Below are 25,141 nucleotides of genomic sequence, written 5' to 3' on the forward strand. Positions count from 1 at the left end.
CCTATGGAGGTTATGGAATCTCCATCATTAGAGATTTTGAATAGCAGGTTAGACAAACACCTGTCAGGGATGGACCAGATAATAAATGGTCTGCCTTTAGTGTAGGTGACTGAACTAGAATACCTCTTGAGATCCTTTCCAGTCCTATATTTCTATGTGATTAGGGTGTCATTGAGGCCCATCACCAGTCCAGTGGACCTTTTGGAACCTGTGGGGATTTCCCACCGGTTTCTAGGTCATACATAAGGCATTACTGCTCTGTGTCCTTCGGGAGGCGTGGGAAATTTATTCACCGGTTCTGAGCAGCAAGAGGCAGTTCAAAAGTATCCTGCTGAACAGCTAGTGGAGGAAGAGCATCCTCAGGCTGTGCTGGTGTCTTCATCCTCCTTTTCTCCTGACAAGAATGTTTCCTCAAAAGGCATCTCGCCCCACCTTCCTGCCCCTCGGCTGATTATAAGGTTCAACAAGACCTATTGAAAAGGGTAGCTTCAAGTTTGGGGATCCAGGTGGAGAGAAAGTTGAGTCCTTCTGCTGCCTTATTGATATTTTGTCCACCAGAGGGCCTTTGCAGGTGGGCCTTGCCTATTAATGAGGTAATTAAGTAGCCCATTAAGTCTCTCAGATCCCTTTCTGCCACCTCAAAAAGGGCTGACTGTAAATATTATGTTCCCGCCCGAGTGTTTGTATATCTGTACACTAATTTTCTCCCAGGTTCTCTGGTGTCAGTGGCCAATGAATGGGAACAACAGTGCCAACAGATGGAAATCCCCAAATCAAAGGACGCAAAAAACCTAGATTTTTGTAATAGAGAAGTTTATTCTTCTGGGGCGTTGCAACTCAGAATTGCCATCCAACAAGCTCTTTGGGGATTTTATGATTTTAATGTTTGGGACTCCTGGTTAAAGTATAGGGACATGTTGCCAGAGGATGCTAGACGGGAGTTCTCAACTTCAGTAGATGAGGGGAAATCTGTAGTGAGAACTTCACTGCAGGCTGCAGTCGACTCAGTGAACATGACTTCTGGGACCCTGGGTCCATGCACAGGAGCTCTTGGCTACAGACCTTGTGGCTTCTGCAAGAGTTGCTTTTTGAAGGGTATTCACGTTTTACAGAGCAAACAGACTCTAACCTCCATGGCTTTAAGGACTCTAGGGCAACTTTAAAGTCTTGGGGGTTGTATACTCCTGGCCTGTCCAGGAAACACTTTTGTCAGCAGGTGACCCATTGTTACTCTGCCCCTGCTCCTTGTCAGGATCTGTAAAGAAGGAAAAATAGAGGAGTTAAATGCATACCACCTCCTCCTTCTGCATCAATTCATGCTCCATCTAGATGCCCTCACCTGGCATTTTGATAGGTTGCTTGGGGACACCATGCCAGTTTCCAGGATTCTAGACAATTATCTCTATCAAGGTCCATTTGGCAGCAGTGTAAGATTTTCATCCTCAGATGGACAACCATTCTATATTTTCTAAGGATATGACAATCAGGCTTTTGAAGGGCTTGGAAAGGTTGTATCCTCAAATAAGGGAACCTGTTCTCCTCTGGGACTAGAATTTAGTTTTTGTCCAGGCTAATTGGCCTTTGTTAGAGGCTCTAGAAATGTGATCCTTGCTGCACCTATCACCAAAGGTGACTTTTTTAGTAGCCATCACTTCGGCCAAGAGGATGGCTGAGCTGCATGCTTTGATGTACAGGACAGCCGTATGTAATTTTCTTTCAGGATAAATAATATCTGTGCCCTCATCCAAGATCTCTCTCTAAAGTGGTATCTATTTTGCATATTAACCAGTAAATTTACTTACTTATGTTTTATCCCAACCACATGCCAATGGAGAGGAGCAATGCCTGCACATCCTAGATGTTAGAAGAGCTTTGGCATTCTACATCGACAGGACTAGGCAGTTCCATTTGTCAACCCAACTATTTGTGGGCATTGTAAACAAGGTGAAGCATCTCCCAGTTTCTTATCAAGGAATTTTGTTGTGGGATAACCTCCTATACTCCGCATGTTATCATTTGTCAGGCATTTCCTTGCTGAGTAAAGTGACTGTGTGTACCACAAGGTCACAAGCAGCCTTAGCAGCATTCCTTGTGCATGTACCTATCCAGGAAATTTGTAGAGTGGCAACCTGATCTTCAGTCAACATCTTCACATCCCATTATGCCATCATTGAGCACTTCAGAGACTATGCTAAATTGGAATGAGTACTCCAGTCTGTGTGTACATATGCACTGATCCCTCCACTTACTTTATGGCTTGTGAGTCACCAAAAGTGGAATATGTGTGCAATTAGTCAAAGGAAAGATGCTTATTAATCTTCTGTCACTGTTGTTCTTCGAGATATGTTGCACATGTCCAGTCCAGAACCTGCACTCTTACCCCTCTCCATTAATGTTGTCCAGCAAGAAGGAACTCTTGAAGGGCTCTGCGGCAGCTGGGCCTTTTATACTCACACAGTGGTGTGTGGTGGCAGAGGGTGCTTGTGCTGTCTCTGAATGATACCACTGAGGTTAAAATTTCTGACAATTGTGTGTGAGGTTTGCACACAAAGGGTGGATTGGACCTTTGCAACACAAGAGCTATGGAAGGTTAGTAACCATCTGTTCCCAATGGGGTCCAGCAGGGATCCATTTTTGATCCTACACTATTTGACATCTTTATCAATGACCTGGAAGAAAACATAAAATCAATAGGCCCTGCTTGACAAAGGCCTGGCTGGGATGATTTAGTTGGGGTTGATCCTGCTTTGAGCAGGGGGTTGGACTAGATGACCTCCTGAGGTCTCTTCCAACCCTAATCTTCTATGACTCCATGAAAGTTTGCAGATGATACAAATGTGGGGAGTGGTAAATAATGAAGAGGGCAGGTCACTGATTTAGAGCGATCTGGATCTCTTGGCAAACTGTGCACAAACAAACAATATGCATTTTAATACAGCTAACTGTAAGTGCACGCGAGAATGTAGGCCATACTTAAAGGATAGAGGACTCTATTCTTCAAAGGTATGACTCTGAAAAAGATTTGGAGATCGTGTTGGATAATCAGGTTCACGTGATCTCCCAGTGTGATGCTGTGTTCAAAAGGGCAAATGTGATCCTGGGATTCATGAACTGGAGAATCTGGAGTAGCAACAGAGAGGTTATTTTACCTCTGTGTTTGGCACTGGTGTGACTGCTGCTGGAATACTGTGTCCTGTTCTAGTGCCCACAATTCAAGAATGATGTTTATAAACTGGAGAGGGTTCAGAGAAGAGCCAAGAAAATGATTAAAGAAGTAGAACACATGCCTTATAGTGATAGACTCAAGTAGCTCAATCTATTTAGTTTAACAAAGAGACGGTTAAAGGGTGATTTGACTACAGGCTGTAAGTTCCTATATGGAGAACAAATATTTAATAATGGGCTCTTCAGTCTAGCGAAAGGTATAACATGATCCAGTGGCTGGAAGTTGAGGCTAGACAAATTCAGACTGGAAACAAAGTGTAAATTTTTAACAGCAAGGGTAGTTAACCATTGGAACAATTTACCAAGGGTTGTGGTAGAATCTCCATTTCTGGCTATTTTAAAATCAGGATTGGATGTTTGTGTAAAAGCTATGCTTTAGAAATCATTTTGGGGAAGTTCTATGGCCATTATACAGTACATGAGACTAGATGGGCACAATGGTCCCCTCTGGCCTTGGGATCTGTGAATTGAGGATAGAGGCTCTCTGTTCCTGTGCTCAGCCACACCCTGGTCTAACCTGTGGAGATGTCCCACATGCAGTTCTGTCACAAGTAGCAGCTGAGAAAGGATAGAGTCTGCTCAGTTGCTTTGTGGGGATGGTGTATATGCAGTGTTGTCAGCACTGGGAGCTGAGAGAGGCTGGAGTATGCTCAATGAGGATGAGATCTTCTGAAAATTTAGCTGCTAAAATCAAAGTGTGTTGTGTGAACATAAGAACATAACATTAGAACTGCCATACTGGGTCAGACCAAAGGTCCATCTAGCCCAGTATTCTGACTTCTGACAGGTGCCAGGTGCTTCAGAGGGAACGAATAGAACAGATCAAGTGATCCATCCCCTGTCATCCATTCCCAGCTTATGTGAACTGTGATCCTTCTCCTCTCTCCTCCCCCCCCTCCCCGGCTTGTAACTTGGCCAGATGTGGGCAGATTTGGATAGGGACAACAAAAACTATATAAGTGACAGGAGATTACCCTTATTTCATTTCCCTACTTCAAAGCCTGTGCAAGCTAGAAGTGTTCGAAGAGAAGATCTCCAATATTTTATCATGGGCAAAACTGTTTTTTTCCCCTGGCTTTGCTCTTGGACGAGATTGAACCATTTTTGCTGAAAATTTGTGGAAAAATCAGTCTGAGGCAGACACCTTTCAGCCCAAATGGTTAATGGGAAGTGTTAGGAAACTTCAATAGGTGGCACTACCAGTTCTGCCAATAATTAAAAAATTTAATTTTGACTTGTATCTTTCCTTAACTTGATAAAAGGTATCCATTCATCCTTAATAAAAACAACATTACATGCTTTTTATAATATTTACTTTCTCCATATGTAAAGAAACAAAGTATTTCTTTGAGAAAATTAGGATGGGACTTTCAAATGAAGACCTTTTGAGAATTCTAGCCTTAATTCAAATATAAAACCTTTCTTTACATAAAGTGGTGTTTGTGGTAAAACTTCCTTTTTCTTGCTGTTATGCCTGTTGTTTGTTAACTCAGAGTTTCATTCACCTTTGCCATATTGTTTCCTCTGTATGCCATTCTCACTATTTGTGTCCTTTTGACCAACTCCATCTTGTTTAAAACAAGATGCAACAGTTTTGTCCTGGTTGCCATCATTTTCTATTGGGGTCCATGTTCTATGACAGGGATCAGCAACCTTTGGCATGCCGCCATTTACAGGAAAAATTTTTTAACATGAGGACTAATGAAAATTTGACAACTGTCTGGTGTCTTCTGTATGTCACCATTTTGATGTCACTCGAGCTATATTGTAGTGAACTTTAATGTATGCCCTTCTGCTTTGCTATTTTACAGTGTGTAAAAACCCACCACAGGAGCATATTTTCCTGTACAAAAGTTCCCCAGTTCTTCCATAGCTATCCCAGTGGCCTGTTAGATTTCTTACTGAGGAGGAGATAGTCCACAAGTGTAAATAAATACATTGTATAATCATTGGCCATCTGCAGATTTTCTGATCTCTGTGATATTGTTACTACAATGATGAAAGAGCTGCACTACAAGAGAAACTTTGAAAGGGCTTAATCTGTACACAATAAATGGAAATCTCAGCAGTGGTGAAGTGTTTTGGAAATGCAGGAGCTCTTGGTCAGCCTTTTGAAATAAATAGGGAGTGGGTTTTGCTAAGGAGAGAAAATAGGAAAAACATTTGTCAAAATGCAATAAACTGAATTTTCTACACATTCAACTGGATCAAAACTTCTTCTCTCTTTCAACTCTTTCATCAGTACATTTGTTGTACAGCACCCCATGACATGGTTTTATTATTAGTCATAGACACTGAGTTCAAAAAAGTAACATCCATATGCAGGTAAGATAAGAAAATATTTTTCATATACTTAGATTGTAAGAGCTGTGGGTAGGGACCATTTTTGATATACGTGTGTATGATTCGCAGCACAATGGGTCTTCTGTCCCTGATTAGGGGCTTTAGGTGCTATTTTATTAATTTTCAAAAGGGAAATGGTTTCAGCCGTCGAAAGAAAGTGGCCTGGGTCTTTCCAGCTCCTTGCTCTTCCATACCCAATCTGTGCTGCTTGTCATCATGGCCAGAGATATAAGCAGACAGGCACATAGGGCTCCAACTGTCCTTTATTGAAATAATAATACTCTGATGAGGTCAAACTAGAACATTATAAGGTCTCTTCTGGCTTTAATATCTATGAAAATTCTGTAAATAACTCTTTTTCTATACGAAGAGTGTACTCTATAATAACCCACCCTGAATTTTGGATTTTTTCCTCCAAATGAACACAGCTCCAGAAACTGAAGCTGCTAGAAGCTAGTCCAATGTGTTTACTTTCTAGTGAGAGCACGAGCTACTTGTATCTACATCTCATATGCCTGCAAAGGTGAGGGAGTGGGGAGAGAGATTATTTTGTTAATCCCCTTGTCAGCAGAAGAAAGGTCCAGTGGTTAGAACACATGTTTAGGAAGTGGGAGACATGGGTTCAGTACCCAGCTCTGTCATGGACTTTCTGTGTGACCTTGGGCAAGTCACTTAGTCTCTGTGCCTCAGTTCCCCATCTGTAAAATGGAGATTATAATGATTCACCTACAGAGATGTTGGGAATACGTATTTGAAAGATTATGAAGCACTTTGAGATCTACCAGTGAAAAGCACTGCATTATATTTAGTTATCAGAATTCCCTTTATCCAAAAATCCTAGGTATCTGAATCCACAGTGTGTCCCTCATGTACCCCTATGCTAATTAATCACTTGGTAATAACATCTCAATTAGCCTATTAGGGCCTGTGCACTGTATTTGACAGCAAGCTTCCCATCCTTGGCCCACAGACTTGTGCTAGCAAGGTTCAAGCTAGCACTCTAAAAATAGTTGTGTTCACAGTACTTTGACATTGCAACTTGGGCTGGAGAACAGGCGCTCAAACCTACCCCTTTCCAGGCCTCAGACCCTGAGCTTCAGCCTGAGCTGCAGTGTTTAAACAGCAGTTTTTAGAGTGCAAGCGCAAGCTGTGCTCAAGTCTGTGGATCCAGGCTGGGAGGCTCATTCCCAGATGAAGTGTAAACATGTCCTTAGGGCAGGGGTGGGCAAACTTTTTGGCCCGAGGGCCACATCTGGGTATGGAAATTATATGGCGGACTGTGAATGCTCATGAAATTGGAGTTGGCATGCGTGAGGAGGTGAGGGCTCTGGCTGGGGGTGCGGGCTCCAGGGTGGGGCCAGAAATGAGTTCAGGGTGCAGGAGGGGGCACTGGGCTGGGGCAGGAGGTGTGGGGTTGGGCTAAGGATGAGGGGTTTGGAGTGTAGGAGGGGGATCAGGACTGGGGCAAGGGGTTGGAGCACTGGGGGGTGGCTTAGGGGTACAGGCTCCAGGCGGCGCTTACCTCAAGTGGCTCCCGGAAAAAGCGGCATGTCGCCCTATGCGGATGTGCAGCCAGGCGGCTCTGCTCCGCACTGCCCCATCCGTAGGCTCTGCCCCTGCTGTGGTTCCTGGCCAATGGGAGCTGCGGGGGCAGCATTTGGGGTAGGGGCAGCATGCAGAGTGGAGCCCCCTGGCTGCCCCTACGCATAAGAGCCAGAGAGGGGTCACACCGCTGGTTCTGGGAGCCGTGCAGAGCAGCTCCCAACCCTGCTCCCTGGCTGGAGCGCCGGAGCAGGGTAAGCCCCAGAGCTCGCTCCGCAGCGGGAGCTCAAGGGCCGGACTAAAATGGCTGGTGGACAGATGCGGGCTATAGCACACTAATTTATGGCTTTGCATTTTTATAGGGTCTTGAGCAGTTATCTGCAGTTACTGAGACATAATGCTCTTAGAGCAGCTTGCTAGGTTTACGTCAGTGAAACTGCAGTGCAAAATAGAACTTCTGTTTATCTGAACGCATGGTTATCAGAGTTTTGGAAGTCCCCCAGGACATTCAGATAAACGGAAGCCTACTGTATACAAGAAATAAGTATTATTATATTTATTAAGGTAACAGGAAAATGCAGAGGAATAAAAGATGGCTGAAGGGTGCATGCCTTCAATCTATTATGTATACTTTCAAGTTAGAAAAATAAGTTGGGGTGGGGAAGTGAAGGAGGAAAAGAAAATTGTCTCCTTCTTTGGGGTGATGTGTTGAACAGCTCACAAACACATAATAGGAAAACAAGTCCCTGTTCTGAAGAGATTACAGTCTAAGTAAACAAAACAGTGAGAAATGAGTGAAGGGATCCGAGCAAGGTAAGTTTGGCATATGTTTTGATGGGTGTGTGCTTTTTTTATAATTTTGTAATGAAATTTTCTATTACTCCTTTTTTACTCCTTGTGATAGCGCGACAATCTGTACCTCCTATCTCGAGTGGCTCACAACTGTGAGTGCCTACCTCAGGGCAAACTGTCAGAGAACAGAAATAATTAAACATGCAATAGTATATAGTAGACTGTCTTACAAAGGAAACATTTAGCTTGGTGTGCTATAAATACCTCTCGTCTTATGTTCTAGAAAATTGTTGCCATTTCAGGATGATAAAGTAAATGTTATGATAAGGTAAATCTTCTCCTTTAAAGTTGAATGTATAATAATTGGACATCAGTGAGGTATATGATACATGGAATACAGAGACTTATTTCTGATAGCCATCTTAGGCCTTGTCTACACGGGGTGGGGGGATATCTATCTAAGGGTACGTCTACAGTACGAAATGATTCTATTAGAATTTTCGGAAGCTATTTTATACATTTGGTCTTGCCCACTAAAGCGCGTGAATTCGACAGATTGCATCCGCAGTACCAAGGCTAGCATCGAATGTTGGAGCGGTGCACTATGGGTAGCTATCCCACAGTTCCTGCAGTCTCTGCCGCCCATTGGAATTCTGGGTTAAGCTCCCAGTGCATGATGGGGTAAAAACATTCTCGCGGGTGTTTCTGGGTGTGTCTCATCAGAAATCTACAGCAGACAATCGTTTTATGCCTTTCTGGCGTGCAAATGCCATATTGCTTTCAGCAGACGGTGCACCGCTGCTCTCCTGCTACTATGAATCCACCTCTCCAACTCAGCTCTGCTGAGCCATCGTGAACCGAGCAGCACAGCTTCCACCACCAACTCTTCTCTCCCGCTATTGCCACGCTTCCGAGCTTCTCCATGTTGTCTGTCCTGGGCACCTACCTCCATGAAAGCCACAGAAGACAACCATTTTCAGCCTTTGTTCAGCTACCGTGAATCAAACAGCACAGCTTCCGCTGCCACTCTGCTCTCCTACGTTTCGTGCCCTTTTTCCAGGATTATCTGTGCAGGTACCATAGCCATGGAGCTCGATCAGATCTCCGCTGCAGTTTTGACCATTGTAAATACCTCGTGCATTATCCAGCAGTATGTGCAGTACCTGCAAAACTGGGCGAGGAAGCGACAACAACGTGATTACTATAGTGATTAGGACATGGACACAGATGGCACAGCATATGGCGATTGGGAGATCATGGTGCTGTTGGGCCAGGTTCATGCTGTGGAACGCTGATTCTGGGCCTGGGAAACAAGCACAGACTTGTGAGACTGCATAGTGTTGCATGTATGGGATGACTCCCAGTGGCTGAGAAACTTTCGTATGTGTAGGGCCACTTTCATGGAACTTTGACTTGCTGTCCCCTGCCCTGAAGCACAAAGACACCAAAATGAGAGCAGCCCTCACAGTTGAGAAGCGAGTGGCCATAGCTCTGTGGAATCTTGCAACGCCCAACAGCTACTGGTCAGTCGGGAATCAATTTGGAGTGGGGAAATCTACTGTGGGGGTTGCTGTGCTGCAAGTATCCAACACAATCATTGATCAGCTGCTATCAAGGGTAGTGACTTTGGGAAATGTGCAGACTATTGTGGATGGCTTTAATGCACTGGGGTTCCCTAACTGCAGTGGGCGATAGATGGAACACATATCCCTATCTTGGCCCCAGAACACTGGAGCGGCCAGTACATAAATCTCAAGGGGTACTTTTCCATGGTGTTTCAAGCGCTGGTGGATCACAAGGGAAGTTCACTAACATCAACGTGGCATGGCCGGGAAAGGTGCATGATGCTCACATCTTCAGGAACTCTGGTCTGTTTGAACAGCTGCAGGAAGGAGCTTACTTTCCAGACCAGAAAATTACTGTTGGGGATGTTGAAATGCCTATAGTTGTTCTCGGGGACCCAGCCTACCCCTTAATGCTATGGCTCATGAAGCCGTACACAGGCACCCTGGACAGTAGTAAGGAGCAGTTCAACTATAGGCTGAGCAATTGCAGAATGGTGGTAGAATGTGCATTTGGACATTTGAAAGTGCGCTGGCATAGTTTAATGACTCGGTTAGATCTCAGCACAACCAATATTCCAATTGTAATTGCTGCTTGTTGTGTGCTCCACAATATGTGTGAGAATAAGGGGGAGACATTTATGGTGGGATGGGAGGTTGAGGCAACTCGCCTGGTGGCCAGTTTCGCACAGCCAGACAAGAGGGCAATTAGAAGAGCGCAGCAGGGCGCGCTGCACATCAGAGAAGCTTTGAAAGCCAGTTTCACGACTGGCCAGGGTACGGTGTGAGTTGTGTTTGTTTCTCTTAAAGTTACCCGCCTCCTATAAATATCTGAAAGGAAATAAAGTCGCAATTGTTTAAAAACCATTCTTTATTATTTGTTGCACAAAACATTGAGAGAAATCAGAAGCTAGACGGGGGAGAGGAGATATTGGGTGGGGGGGGGTGGAGGAGGAGGGAAGGACAAGTCCAGAAACCAGATCAAAATTTAGGATATGCCAGCTTTCTGCTGCTTGTGGAGGAGGGAGGGCGGTTATTCAGGGGTTGCAGCGGCAGTCTGTGGTCTTGCTGCCTTTCCCGCATTAGATCCACCATACAGCGGAGCATGTCAGTTTGCTCCCTCATGAGCTTGACCATAGCATCCTGCCTGCTCTCATCGCGCACATCCCTCCTCTCTTGGTATTCATGTAATGCTTTACGTGACTCCGCAATTGTTTGTCTTCATGCATTCAGCTGGGCCCTATCAGTGCGGGAGGACTGCATGCGCTCGGCAAACATGTTGTCCGAAGTTGTTTTTTTGCGCCTTCTAATCTGGACCAGCCTCTGGGATGTAGTAGATAGGGGCTGCATTGAAACATTTGCACCTGCTGCATGAGGAGAAAAAAGGAGGGTAGTATTTTAAAAGATATATTTTAGAGAACAACGGGGACACTGTTTTTCAATGAAACAGGAAATTCATAGTACACAGCACATGTTCTTTCTGTACAAAGTCTCATTTTGCCTCTTATACTGAAGTGCCTGCCACTTTGGTGTGAGTAAGCCATCACATGCTGCCAGGCAACAGAATTCAGCTTGAAGGCAGCAGCCAGGCAGCAGAATTCAGCTTGCAGGCAGCCTGCGGGCTGTCTGAGATGATCACTTCACACAACACCCTCCCCTTGAAGGTGTCCACGGACAATGGTGGGGTAGTGTTGTCATCACCACCCATAATTGCATGCAGCTCACAGTAGAAGCGGCATGTATGGGGCTTTGACTCAGAGCGCCCGTTGCCTCCCTGGCTTTTTGGTAGGCTTGCCTGAGCTCCTTGATTTTTGTACGCTGTTCTGTGTCCCTGGAGTAGCCTCTTTCCGTCATGGCCCTGGAGATTTTAGCGTACGTATTTGTGTTCCTTTTTTGGAACGTAGTTCTGCTGTAACAGATTCGTCTCCCCAACATGCAATGAGGTCCAGTACCTCCCGTTTGGACCATGCTGGGGCTCGTCTGCGTATCCGGGACTGCATGGTCTCTTGAGATGGTGGACTCTGCATGGTCGCCTGTGCTGATGGTGACCAAACGGGAAATTCAAAAGTTCCCGGTGCTTTTACTGCCTACCTGGCTAGTGCATCGGAGTTCAGAGTGTTGTCCAGAGCGATTACAAGGGAGCATTCTGGGATAGCTCCCGGAGGCCAATATCGTCAAATTTCATCCACAGTACCTGTAACCCGGAACTGCGATCTCGATTTTCGCACTACTCCACTTGCCGAGGTGGAGTACAGAAATCGGACTAAAGAGCCCTTTAAATCGAAAAAACTGGTTTGGCCGTGTGGACGAAATCAGTTTTATTTCGAGGTAACTCGGCTAATTCCGAAATAACCATGTACTGTAGACCAGGCCTAAGTTATGCAACTTCAGCTACATGAATAATGTAACTGAAGTCGACTATTTAGATCCTCAAATCGTGGTTTAAAGACTTCAAGACTTACTGCGGTGTATTCACTATGGTAGGTCGACTGCTGATGCTCCCCGTCAACTCTGCCTTCGCTTCTCGCTCTGGTGGAGTGCCGGAGTTGACGGGAGAGCGCTCGATGGTCAATTTATCACATCTTCACTAGACGCGATAAATCAACCCCCGCTGGATCAATCGCTCTGGAGGTAAGTGTAGATATGACCTAAGTAACTTGCAACAAAGGGCAATAGGTTCTAATGTAAAGAAGCACAAGTTTCAAATACATAAAGGTATGAATATTTTTTTCTTAGCACATGAAATTGCACACAGATAAACAACAAGGAACATTGTTTCATTCTATCATTGATAGCTTAGTGGATTTTATAAGTTATACAGTATTATGTATATAAGTACACATCAATTTTTAATCAAAATGATCTCTCCTGTTTCTGTCCAAAATAATTTCCTTTCCTAGTTGTTTATAGTAGACTATAGGAGGTTGTATGTATGCACATTGATTTCCAGCCTCTGGTGAGCCACTTTTTTTCTGTTGGTAGGAAAGTGAAATTGAATTTAATACTCTATTTAGTGGGAGGATACAAATCTTAATCTAATATCTGACGAGAAAATAAACTTCTAGGTTCAAAGATGTTGGAAAGATGCTAGAAATCTTTTCAAAAAGTTCTTGTTTTATATTACATACTATAATACATACTATTCAGTGGTGATAACTGGGGGTTAAATCCAGTAAATGTAAGACCCTAGCGTGAAAGTCGGCCGAGCAGCAGTATCATGGGCTCTGTCCTTAAGTGTTTACTTCTCTGTCTGAGTGATTTGCTACTTCCAAATTCTTCTCAATGAATCAGTCTTGAGGAATGCTGGAAGCTTTTGTTTTGATCAAACAAATCAGTAATTGTGTTTTCCATTGCAAGTGGGGCTCCTATAGAAGACAGTGTTTTGGCAGTTGCATATACTGAGTTATTTGGTTTCTCATGTAATCCAGAAATGCTGTTATTACTTGACAGTGTTCTAAAAAAAGTGCGTCAGATTTAATCTTAAGGGTACTTTTAAAAGTCTTAATAATTATGGTACAAAAATCTATACTTACGTTATATTCAGGATGCTGTCGGTATTCTAGTGTTGGAGGGAAAAGTCATTTTATTTTTTTAGCAGTGGAGTTGTGTTTTTGAGCTACTGTTGATTGCCTTCCTGTTCCACCCATGTGACTTGCGAGTTCCTGGCTTCATTAATAATCAAATATAGATACTAAGGTCAGAAGGGACCATTATGATCATCTAGTCTGATCTCCTGCACAATGCAGGCCACAGAATCTCACCCACCCACTCATGCAAAAAACCTCTCACCTATGTCTGAGCTATTGAAGTCCTCAAATCGTGGTTTAAAAACTTCAAGGAGCAGAGAATCTTCCAGCAAGTGATCCTTCCCCATGCTACAGAGGAAGGTGAAAAACCTCCACAGCCTCTTCCAATCTGCCCTGGAGGAAAATTCCTTCCCGACCCCAAATATGGCGATCAGCTAAACGGTGAGCATACGGGCAAGATTCACCAGCCAGATACTACAGAAAATTCTTTCCTAGGTAACTCAGATCCCACCCCATCTAACACCCCATCACAGGCCATTAGGCCTATTTACCATGAACTTTTAAAGATGAATTAATTACCAAAATTATGTTATCCCATCATACCATCTCCTCCATAAACTTACCGAGTTTAATCTTAAAGCCAGATAGATCTTTTGTCCCCACTGCTTCCCTTGGAAGGCTATTCCAAAACTTCACTCCTCTGATGGTTGGAAACCTTTGTCTAATTTCAAGTCTAAACTTCCTGGTGGCCAGTTTATATCCATTTGTTCTTGTATCCACATTGGTACTGAGCTTAAATAATTCCTCTCCCTCTATGGTATTTATCCCTCTGATATATTTATAGAGAGCAATCATATCTCCCCTCAACCTTCTTTTAATTAGGCTAACCAAGCCAAGCTCCTTGAGTCTCCTTTCATAAGACAAGTTTTCCATTCCTCGGATCATCCTAGTAGCCCTTCTCTGTACCTGTTTGTTTGAATTCATCCTTCTTAAACATGGGAGACCAGAACTGCACACAGTATTCTAGGTGAGGTCTCACCAGTGCCTTGTATAATGGTACTAAATCCTCCTTATTCCTACTGGAAATACCTCTCCTGATGCATCCCAAGACCGCATTAGCTTTTTTCACAGCCATATCACATTGGCAGCTCATAGTCATCCTATGATCAACCAATACTCCAAGTTTCAGAGTAGCAGCCGTGTTAGTCTGTATTCGCAAAAAGAAAAGGAGTACTTGTGGCACCTTAGAGACTAACAAATTTATTAGAGCATAAGCTTTCGTGAGCTACAGCTCACTTCATCGGATGCATTTGGTGGAAAAAAAACTCCAATACTCCAAGGTCCTTCTCCTCTTCTGTTACTTCTAATTGATGCATCCCCAATTTATAACTAAAAATCTTCTTATTAATCCCTAAATGCATAATCTTACACTTCTCCCTATTAAATTTCATCCTATTACTATTACTCCAGTTACAAGGTCATCCAGATCCTCCTGTATGATATCCCGGTCCTTCTCTAAATTGGCAATACCTTCAAGCTTTGTATCATCTGCAAACTTTATTAACACACTCCCACTTTTTGTGCCGAGGTGAGTAATAAAAAGATTAAATAAGATTGGTCCCAAAACTGATCCCTGAGGAACTCCACTGGTAACCTCCCTCCAGCCTGACAGTTCACCTTTCAGCAGGACCCGTTGTAGTCTCCCCTTTAACCAATTCCTTATCCACCTTTCAATGTACATATTGATCCCCCGTCTTTTCCAATTTAACTAATAATTCCCCATGTGGCATGATATCAAACGCCTTACTGAAATCTAGGTAAATTAGATCCACTGTCTTTCCTTTGTCTAAAAAATCTGTTACTTTCTTAAAGAAGGAGATCAGGTTGATTTGGCACGATCTACCTGTTGTAAAACTATGTTGTATTTTGTCTCATTTACCATTGACTTCAATGTCCTTAACTACTTTCTCCTTCAGAATTTTTTCCAAGACATTGCATACTACGGATGTCAAACTAACAGGCCTGTAGTTCCCGGATCACGTTTTTTCCCTTTCTTAAAAATAGGAACTATGTTAGCAATTCTCCAATCATACAACTCCAGTCATACAGTACAACTCCTGAGTTTACAGATTCTTGCTAATGGGTTTGCAATTTCGGGTCCCAATTCCTTCAATATTCTTGGATGAAGATTATCTGGGCCCCCCGATTTAGTCCCATTAAGCTGTTTGAGTTTCACTTCTACCTCAGATATGGTAATATCTACCTCCATATCCTCATTCCCATTTGTCATGCTACCATTATCCCTAAGATCCTCTTTATCCTTATTAAAGACTGAGGCAAAGTATTTGTTTAGATATTGGGCCATGCCTCGATTATCCTTAACCTCCACTCCATCCTCAGTGTAGCAGTCTCACTTCTTTTTTAGTTTTCTTCTTATTTATATGGCTATAGCACCTTCTACTATTGGTTTTAATTCCCTTTGCAAGGTTCAACTCTACTCGACTTTTAGCCTGTCTCACTTTATCCCTACATGTTCTGACCTCAATTAGGTAGCTTTCCTTGCTGATCCCTCTCATCTTCCACTCCCTGTATGCTTTCTGCTTCTTCTTAATCCCTCTCTAAGATGCTTGCTCATCCAGCTTGGTCTACAACTCCTTCCTATGAATTTTTTCCCCTTTCTTGGGATACAGGCTTCCGATAGCTTGTGCAGCTTTGATTTAAAGTAATCCCAGTCTTCCTCTACCTTTAGATCCATAAATTCTTCCGTCCAATCCACTTCCCTAACTAATTTCCTTAATTTTTGAAAGTCAGCCCTTAAGAAATCAAAAACTCTAGTTGCAGATTTATTTTTGTTAATCCTTCCGTTCAGTTTGAACTAAATTAGCTCATGATCACTTGAGCCAAGATTATCCCCTACAACCATTTCTTCTATGAGGTCCTCACTACTCACCAAAACCAAATCTAAAATGGCATCCCCTCTAGTCGGTTCAGCAACTACTTGATGAAGGAATCCATCAGCTATCGCATCTAGGAAAATCTGAGCCCTATTATTATTACTAGCACTCGTCCTCCAGTCTATATCTGGGAAGTTAGTCTCCCATGATCATGCAGTTTCAATTAGTATTTACTTTATTAAAAACATTAAAAAGGGCTCTATCCATATCCAGATTAGATCCCGGCGGTCTATAGCACACCCCAAGCACTATCCCAGGGGAGACTCTACTAGTTTTCTTCCCCAATGTAATTTTTGCCCAGATGGACTCTGTCTTATCCATTGCATCGCTTCTTATTTCTTTACATTCTACCTCATCATTGATATACAATGCTACTCCACCACCTTTACCTTTATTTTGGTCTTTCCTAAACAGCACATACCCTTCAATACTTGTAGTCCAGTCATGACTACTAGTCCATAATCTTTCTGTTATCTCTATAATATCTGGTTTCACTTCCTGCACCAGTAGCTCTAGTTCCTCCATTTTGTTACCTAGGCGCCTCGCATTGGTGTACAAACATCTTAATTTTTGCTGTTTGGCCTCGCTCACATTCTGTACCCTCTTAGGCACGATCATTCTACAGCCAGTATAACCTATTAGACTGGTATCCACACTGCCCTTCCTCCTTATATACATTCTCCTACCCATGGCTATATCCTTTCTTACTTCGTTTTCTTCCCTCTCAATGCTAAAATCGGCGTGGAGATTACCTGGACATCTCCCAACCATCTCCCCCAAATTCCTAGTTTAAAGCTCTCTTAATCAGTTGTGCCAGCCTCCATCCTAGAAGTCCATTTCCTTCCCTACTCAGATGAAGTCCATCCTGAGAGAACTGTCCTCTGTCCATGAATGCCTCCCAGTAGCCATGCATCCCAAAGCCCTCCTTATAGCACCACTGCCAAAGCCATCTGTTGATAGTCATAATCTTGTCACACCTTTGTTGCCCTTCTCTAGGAACAGGCAGAATCCCACTAAAGCTCACCTGAGACTCGAATTCCTTAAGCGTCTTCCCCAGCCTAGCATAGTCTCCCTTAATAATTTCCAGCGAGAATCTAGCCCTATCATTTGTTCCCACATGAAGGATAATTAGGGGATTCTTTCCTGCTCCCTTTAGGATCCTTTTCAACTTCCGGTCTACATCACGTATCTTAGCACCCGGAAGACAGCACACCCTTCTATTCTCTGGATTAGCTCTGGTTACAGGCCTGTCTATTCTTCTCAATAAAGAGTCCCCTATCACATAGACCTGCCTTTTCCTGGTGACAGTGCTATCTCAAGTCTCTCCCCTGTTCCCTCTGGCTGCAAGTTCTTTCCATTCCTGTTCTCCCTTGTAATCCTCTTCAACCCATCCTGTATCCTCCTGGGGCTCATATTTGGTGTAGTCTCCATTGACTCTTCCCCTTTTCCTATAGTACTAGCTGCTCTTCTCTTCTTCCTTGACCTTTCACCTTCAGCGATTACCTGCTGAGTCCATTCTTCATTTTCCAACTCTGCAAACCTGTTATTGAGCTCTATTTCTCCTTCACTAGCCCGTCTTTTCCTCTGCCTGGTTCTTTTAGTCACATGCTTCCACTGACCACTTTCCTCACCCAGTGTCCCCTCAGAATTCTCCAGCCCTGCTTCCATCTGCAAGTCTGAGCTTTTCCCTTCAGATACCTCATATCTTTGCTCCATCGTCTGCTCAAACCCTTCCTAAACTCAACCAGACTTTCCACCTGCATCTCCAAACCTTGGATCTTTTCCTCCATCAGCTCTATCAGACGGCATTCCATGCAGACAAAACTCTTACCAAGTACCCACTCCAGGATCATGTACATACTGCAGCTTCCACATCCAGTCATCCTCATTGTGTCTTCCACTACATGGTTCACTCTCACAGCTGCCTCTGTATCTGTCATAGCCTTCCCACCTATATCCTGTTAATCTGGGAAAGACAAACCACATCAAAACACCACCACCCACAGCAAAACCAAATCCCAAACAAGTACCACAATACAAACTCCCACTCAAACTCCCCTGTTTACAGCTCTGTTTGCTGGCTCCTGTGCCACTGCAGCTGTCTGTGCCGCTGCCTGACTGGCTGGCTACCTTTATAGACCCCTAATCAGAGAAGCCCCACCCCCTAATCAGGGCTCAGCTTCTTTCCCAACACAAAGCCCCTACAAGCCTCTACACGTACAAATACTACAAATACAAAACCAAGTACAAATATCTTCTCCTCCAACAGAACTCCCACTCAAACTCCCCTATTTACAGCTCTGTTTGCTGGCTCCTGTGACGCTGCAGCTGGAGGATGGTCCATATGGATGCTAGTAAATTCTGCTTTAGTGACAACATTTGATGGGTCTGTATATATTATATAATATAGACACACACAGAGAAATTCATAATAACAAATAAGTGGGGGGGGGACTGTATGATGGGTAGGTGGCATGCAAACTGCTGAGCAGTTTGCGGAGGGGAACTCTGGAACTAATCCCAGTTCCCTTTCAGAGAACAGGATTCTACTTGAGCTACTTCCTAGTCTCTCTCCCCTCTCACCCTCCAAATGGAGGATGGGCACTGATATTGGATCTTTGATGCCTCATCTATTAGATTTCCAAACCAAGATTCTGCATGGTCACACTTGCAACAATCATACCCTCCCTAGAAAAAGGCATATGGTTTATGGCTTTTGTATGCAGGATGCCTACTTCCATATTGATATGCACCTGACAAACAGAAGATTCCTGAGGTTCAAGGTGGGACCTCAACTTTTTCAGTACGGGGTTCTACTGTTTGACTTACCACTGCCCCACGAGTGTTCACAAACGTTTTCTCAGGCAGCTTATCTCAGACGTCAGAGGATCCTCATTTTTCCCTATCTGGATGACTGGCTCATAGCATCGCAGTCAAAGAAGAGGCACAGGAATTGATGTCCCAACTGCTTCTGCTTCTTCTCTTCTCTCTGGGGCCCAGTGTCAACATCGAATAATCAACTTTACACCATAACACAATTCCTGGAGTTCATAGGAGCTTGCATAGATGAGACTTCCACACAAACTTGTCTACTATGGGAAAGATTACATACAATAAGGGAACTAAATACTTTGGTGACTTCCAATCCTTCCTATGGCCAAAATATGCCTCGCTCTCTTGGGACATATGATGACCTGCACATACGTCACGCCCTTCGCTCACCTTTATCTGCACCACCTTCAACTCTGGCTACATAGATTCTACTCCTCTATGCATCAACCTATTCACACTCTGGTATGCATGCCACCAGAATTCGCTCCTCATTACAATGGTGGATGAATCCAGTATGAGTCTGTTCGGGAATGACCTTCCTCCCATCCTTAACCACCATGACTATCATAATGGATGCGTCCCTTATAGGTGACTGCATGACACAAGGCAGCTGAACAACATAGGAGTTCCAGATGCACATAAACATACTGGAACTCCGGGCAGTATGCAAAGTTTGCCAGGCATTTTTGCCAACCATCCATATGTAATTGCCATATCAGACAACACTACTACAGTCTTCTATATAAACAAGCAAGGGGGAAACGAAATCCCAAGATCTGTATACAGAAGCTATATGCCTTTGGGAATGGTGCATCGTGCACAACATTGTTTTGACAGCAACCTAACTGACGGGCACCCAGAATGTGATTGCTGATGCTCTCACAGAAACTTTACAACGAACCACAAATGAGAATTGCATGACTCTGTAATTTCAGACATCTTTGGCTGACGGGAAGCCCAGCAAGTGATCTTTTCAAATCCCACAACACCACAAAATATAGCCAGGATTGTTCAAGGGGAGGGAATTGGAGCCCAATCACAGGGGGATGCCCTAGTCATTGGTCAGACAGCATGAACTCTGCATTCCTCGCCTTACCCTCCTAGCACGAATAATCCATAAGATCAAATGAGAGAAAGCAACAACCATTCTGATCTCCCTCTTCTGGCCTCGCCAATTGTGCCTCCTGCTTCTCCTCTGCATTTCAAAGCACCCTTCACTCGCACTTTGGGCACTCCTGGAGCTACTGACTCAACACAATAGCATATTCAGACTTCTAACCTGCACACTGTTCGACTGATGACTTGATTTTTGGATGGACACTGCCACTAGCTCAGGACTGCTCTCTGGCAGTGTAAGATGTCCTTTCAAGTAGCAGGAAAGATTCCACAAGATGCCTGTATTGAGCAAAATGGACGCATTTCATTTCCTGGGCTACATGACAGGGCCTTGTCTCCAGAGTGGCATCCCAGTACTCTTGGAGTATTTATTCTTTCTGAAGGACTCAAGGCTGGCCCTCAATTCCATCAAGGTGCATTCAGCTGCCATTAGCGCTTTTCACCCACTGATGGATGGCCAATCAATTTTTGCCCACCTCCTACCTGTATGATCCTGGAAGGGCCTTTTTTGAAAATAGCCCCCCATTCAGCCTGTTGCCCCCTAATGGGACCTTAACCTTGTCTTCACCTCGTTGATGACCCCCATCTTCGAGCCCATGGTCTCCTGCTCACTATCTCTCTTTTTTATGAATGTTGCTTTCCTCATCACCATTACATTGTCTAGGATGATTGGCAAACTGGGAGCCATGGTGGCTAACCCGCTCTTCATGACTTTCCGTAAAGACCAGGTCTCTCTGTGCCTTCACCCCAAGTTTCTACCCAAGGTGATTTCCCAATTCCACCTCAGTCAAGCCATACATTTACCTATGTCCCAACAGTACTACTTTCAAAAGCTCTCGCTCCTGATGCATGGTGCATGTGCAGATGGAATACAGATGGGGACCACACATCCCAAAGAACCTCCAGTTACAGGTAAGCAATTTTGTTTTTAAAGTAATTGTGTGTGTTGTCAGTTTGATATTCCATATATGCAGGAGGGAGTTTAATCAATTTCCAAAGTAAGTTCCATAATGGAGCAGATCTATTTCTTCTAATATTCTGCCTATTGCAATAGCCAATATCGCATGCCTCAGATGAGAGAGTCAAAGTCCTATATTTTACTTAATTGTGAAGTTATTTACCATTGGGATGGTATTTCTTTTGTTCCCAGAAGATCATCTTAATCAGAAGTAATTATAGTATTTATAGTCTTCGTAATTGTATCTTAGCTAATGTAACCACATGAATTATTTTTATTCCAATAAATGAATAATCCTTTTGTGAATCTCCATAAACGTATTTACTTCAGAGATATATCTTGGATCAGTTTTTTTCACAGACACTCCTTAGTGCCTTGATTTATTAAAGCACTGAAATAAATGCTTAACATTTAGCATGTTCTTTAGTGCTTTCATGAATAGGAATGCTTTCCTGAAGCAGGCCCATAAGAAGAAGGGAGAAATGGCTAATTCCTATTCCTTGATATTTTGTAGTATTGTTAGCACTATTAAAACCACTGTAGCAATTCACCCCAGAAGTAGCTGAATTGTTCTGAGGATGAAATTAAATATTTTATATAGATAGTAATTTTTAGACGCTCATGAAAGGCCCCATATAAATCACTTTTTATGCAAGATATAGTATAATTTTCTTTTTACTGTTTTAAATTATACTAGTCTTATGGCTTTCAAAGCCTTATTATTTTTGTGTTCTTGGAAAGGGATATAGGAATGTCCATTTATGTTCAATATTATGTTGATGAGAGCATAGTGTAAATACCTATATAGCTACTGTTTATTGGTATATGTCTATTATTTCTTCTCATGTGTGTCCTTTTTAAACTAAGTAGTCTTTTAAATTTCTCATTTTATGAAAACAGTTCTTTTCCTGAAATATACATTTGCCCCTTTTCCAGAGCTTTCTTGTTTCTGCTAAATTTGCAGCTGAGTATAGTCAAGCCTCTGCTGTAATTTATTTGGAAGTAGGGAGAAGGTGGGGCTGTATAAGGCTATGTCTATACTTAAAATGCTACAGTGCTTCAGTGTAGACACTCACTACAGTGACCGCAGGATTTCCCTATTGCTGTAGGTAATCCACCTCCTTGAAAGGCGGTGGTAGCTAGGTCAGTGGAAGAATTCTTCCATCAACCTAATGCTGTCTACAAGAGTTAGGTCAACATAGCTGTGTCTCTCAAAACTGTGGATTTTTCAAACCCTTGAGAGATATAGCGCTGCTGATGTAAGTTTTCAGTGTAGACTAGCCTTATTACTTTGCGCACAGTAATGTCTTCCACTCAAGGATCTCAAAGCACTTTATACATATTAACTCACAAACTCAACAAGGCAGATAGCATTTGCATTTTAATGATGGGCAAACTGAAATACTGAGAAGTTATGACTTCTCTAAGTTTATGTGATGAGGCTAGGTCTACACTATGACTTTCTGCTGGCATAGCTATTAGGTGAAATTTTTCAAACAAGTAGTCTATTCTCTGAAAAATCAGTTTTGGTTGAGCCAGAGCTAATCTTCTCTCTGTCTGATTCAGATAAGGGATTTGAATCCACACCGTCTTCTGCCAAGCTGAATGTCTTAATCATCAGGCTATAGATTTGTTCTAACTCTCTGTCTTTGGCCGAGTGAATATTTAAGTATTTATACAAAATGGAATAGCATCAACAGGAGAAAAGCAGAACAGAATAGGCCCTGATCCTTCAATGAGCTCTGCACAGAGAAGCCCCTTTGGTACATTGTACATTTTTGTCAGAACTAAATGAATAATTATAGTAGTAAATTCTTAATGTAAGTGTTAGAAATATAAAGTCATAGAGTTTAAGGCCAGAAGGGACCACGAGATCATGTAGTCTGATCTCCTGCATATGACAGGACACCAAAACTACCTAGAACCCCACACAAAACTCAGCAACATAAATTAGATCAAAGTAGTATAGTAGTGATTATAGTATTGATTTCTAAATAATTTTTTTGAATTAATGAAAGTGAATTAATTGACTGTTTGCTTCAGATTAATCATTTCATATTATTTCATTAACATTTGGTGTTTACCCTAAAAAATCTACAAACTGCTCAGTTTATATTAATTTATTTTTATAGCTAATGTACAGAAAATAGTTATCAAGAATGTAATTTTTCAGTTACTAAACACCCTGCACTGCTACGTGGTGCAGTAAAATAAATACCCTTTCCAGCAAGCGTTCCCTATTCAGTTAGACAACTTTTTCTTTTTATATGGTATGTTGTAGGTCAGATAATGTATGCACAGCTTGGAAGCTGTGTTAGTGTCAATTTGTATTTCTCACTAGTCTTTCCTTTTCCTGAAATTAGGTGTGGGTTGGTGTTGAACTTGGGGGTGAAGAGGTGGTAAGTTACACATCTGGTATGATTGTGGTTTCAGAAATATACATCAGAGGGTTAGCAGTGAGGTATATCAGCTGCCACTCTTCATATTCTAGCTTCATCTCTCTGTTTTAGGATACAGTGCACAGGTTGCTACTGAATGACTAGCTAATTCTTATGTTGTGAAGGACTTCGCTTTTGAAAAAATTTACCTTATCTAAATGATATTGATATTAAAGGGCCTTTCCTGTTTGAGGTTGATAAAAGGCATAAAGCCTTGATAAAAGGCATAAAGGAAACATTTTTATAATGTTTAGGAATTTTTTATCTTGCTACTTTCATTGAATTCCTAAAATACTGAGACGTTTATCAGATAACCAGGCCATGTTTTCATTTGCAAATTGTTAATCAAAATCGTTTTTTTTTTTTAATTTTTACAGAGTTTATCAAAACACAATAGAAGTAACATTGGAACAGAAGGTGGACCACCCCCTTTTGTGCCATTTGGGCAGGTATAGTAGTCTTGTTTTTTTTTTTTTTTTTACTTTTGACCTTGGTATAGATGTAATCAGGATTAATATTTTGTAAAATAATTTTAAAACCATAATTACTACAAATTCTATTGTTAGAATGGATAGAGTGACTATTTTCCTAACTAATAGGAAGTGTGAAATCTTCATTTTAATACATTCTTTTTGATGTTTCAATATAACGTACTTTTTTATGTGTTTTCAAAATGTTAAATGCTTACCATTATGGCAAATTGATTCTTTAGATAATTCAGAACATTGCTGACTCCAACACCTCATAGATTTCAAGTCATGATCAAAATTGTCCCTTTACAATTAAAAAAATAAATAAAATCCCAAAACACCCTGAAAATAACTTGAAATGCAGTCTAATGGCTATTGAAAATGTGTGTGTGGGAAAGAGAGATTACTTTTCAGTATATTTGACCGTGGTAGATTGAAGTCAGGGGTGTCAGGCTTTGATCCTTTATAAGTAACTGAAACATTTTGCCATGGACACCATGGCAAATATCAAGGCCAACATTCAATACATTGTCCAAGATAATACTGCCTGTGTACAATGAGGGAATTGTGTATTATTTTTATGACTATCATATGCCCTGCAGTATCTCTGATATTAACCGGCCTAACTGCCCAGAGTTAAATTAAAAGAGACCATTAAGGGAGAAACCAATGGGAAATGAAACAATGACACACATGAGAGTCCTGGAGGAACCAAGGAAAAGCTTTTTATCAGGGAATACCCCAACTTTCTCATCCAGGCTAGGATAATCTACTCTTAGGCTGAGCCTAAGATCAAAGGGAATCCTAAATATAAGAGAAAATGCTGTCCTTGGGAAAGAGGAGTGAGTGAGAATGGGTTGTGAGCACATAGAAGCTGACACCCAGATTGGCAGAGACGGGGGAGTATGCTGTGAGCGGCACAGGTTCACTGATGGGAGTAAGCTGCACCTTCCAGATAGGCTAAATTTTTAAAAGGAAGAGCACATCTAGATCTTTCATTGTATTAACTCATTTAGGAAAATGCTTGATACCTTTGAGGAATGAACATATAATACTTTGTTTTGAAGACACTGCTTTGTGTCACTGTTAATATACGCGTTCACTGGCTCCCAAATGGAAACTCTTACAGGAGTCAAAATTGGGTTGTTAACATAGTTATGAGCCAGTGGGACTGCAGCCTAGAGATCTAGTCTGTAAGTGGTCAAATGTGAGGTTCCACCCAGAATTGGGTGCAGAAGGCCCGGTCTGTCACCTAAGAGATGCATTTGAAGGGGATTAAGAAGGGGTCTAAGGCACAGTATGCCCTGTAGCCATGTCTCTGGCTGACTGCTTAATTGTTTCTGTTCAGACCACAATATCTTGGACCCATAAAAATACAATAA

The 25,141-nt window shown here is 42.4% G+C and overlaps 1 protein-coding gene across 6 annotated transcripts in view; it reads left to right on the forward strand.

Moving 5' to 3' along the window:
- TDRD3 (tudor domain containing 3) overlaps positions 1–25,141 on the forward strand; it is a 268,552-nt gene that overhangs the window by 149,319 nt on the left and 94,092 nt on the right. For all 6 annotated transcript variants that reach the window (XM_038395206.2, XM_038395217.2, XM_043504575.1 and 3 more), the window contains one exon: positions 23,667–23,738. In XM_038395206.2, coding sequence (XP_038251134.1) covers positions 23,667–23,738 — 72 coding nt within the window. The remainder of the gene's footprint in view (positions 1–23,666; positions 23,739–25,141) is intronic.

The sequence above is a fragment of the Dermochelys coriacea genome, chromosome 1 (genome assembly GCF_009764565.3).
Source record: "Dermochelys coriacea isolate rDerCor1 chromosome 1, rDerCor1.pri.v4, whole genome shotgun sequence".
Lineage (NCBI taxonomy): Eukaryota > Metazoa > Chordata > Testudines > Dermochelyidae > Dermochelys > Dermochelys coriacea.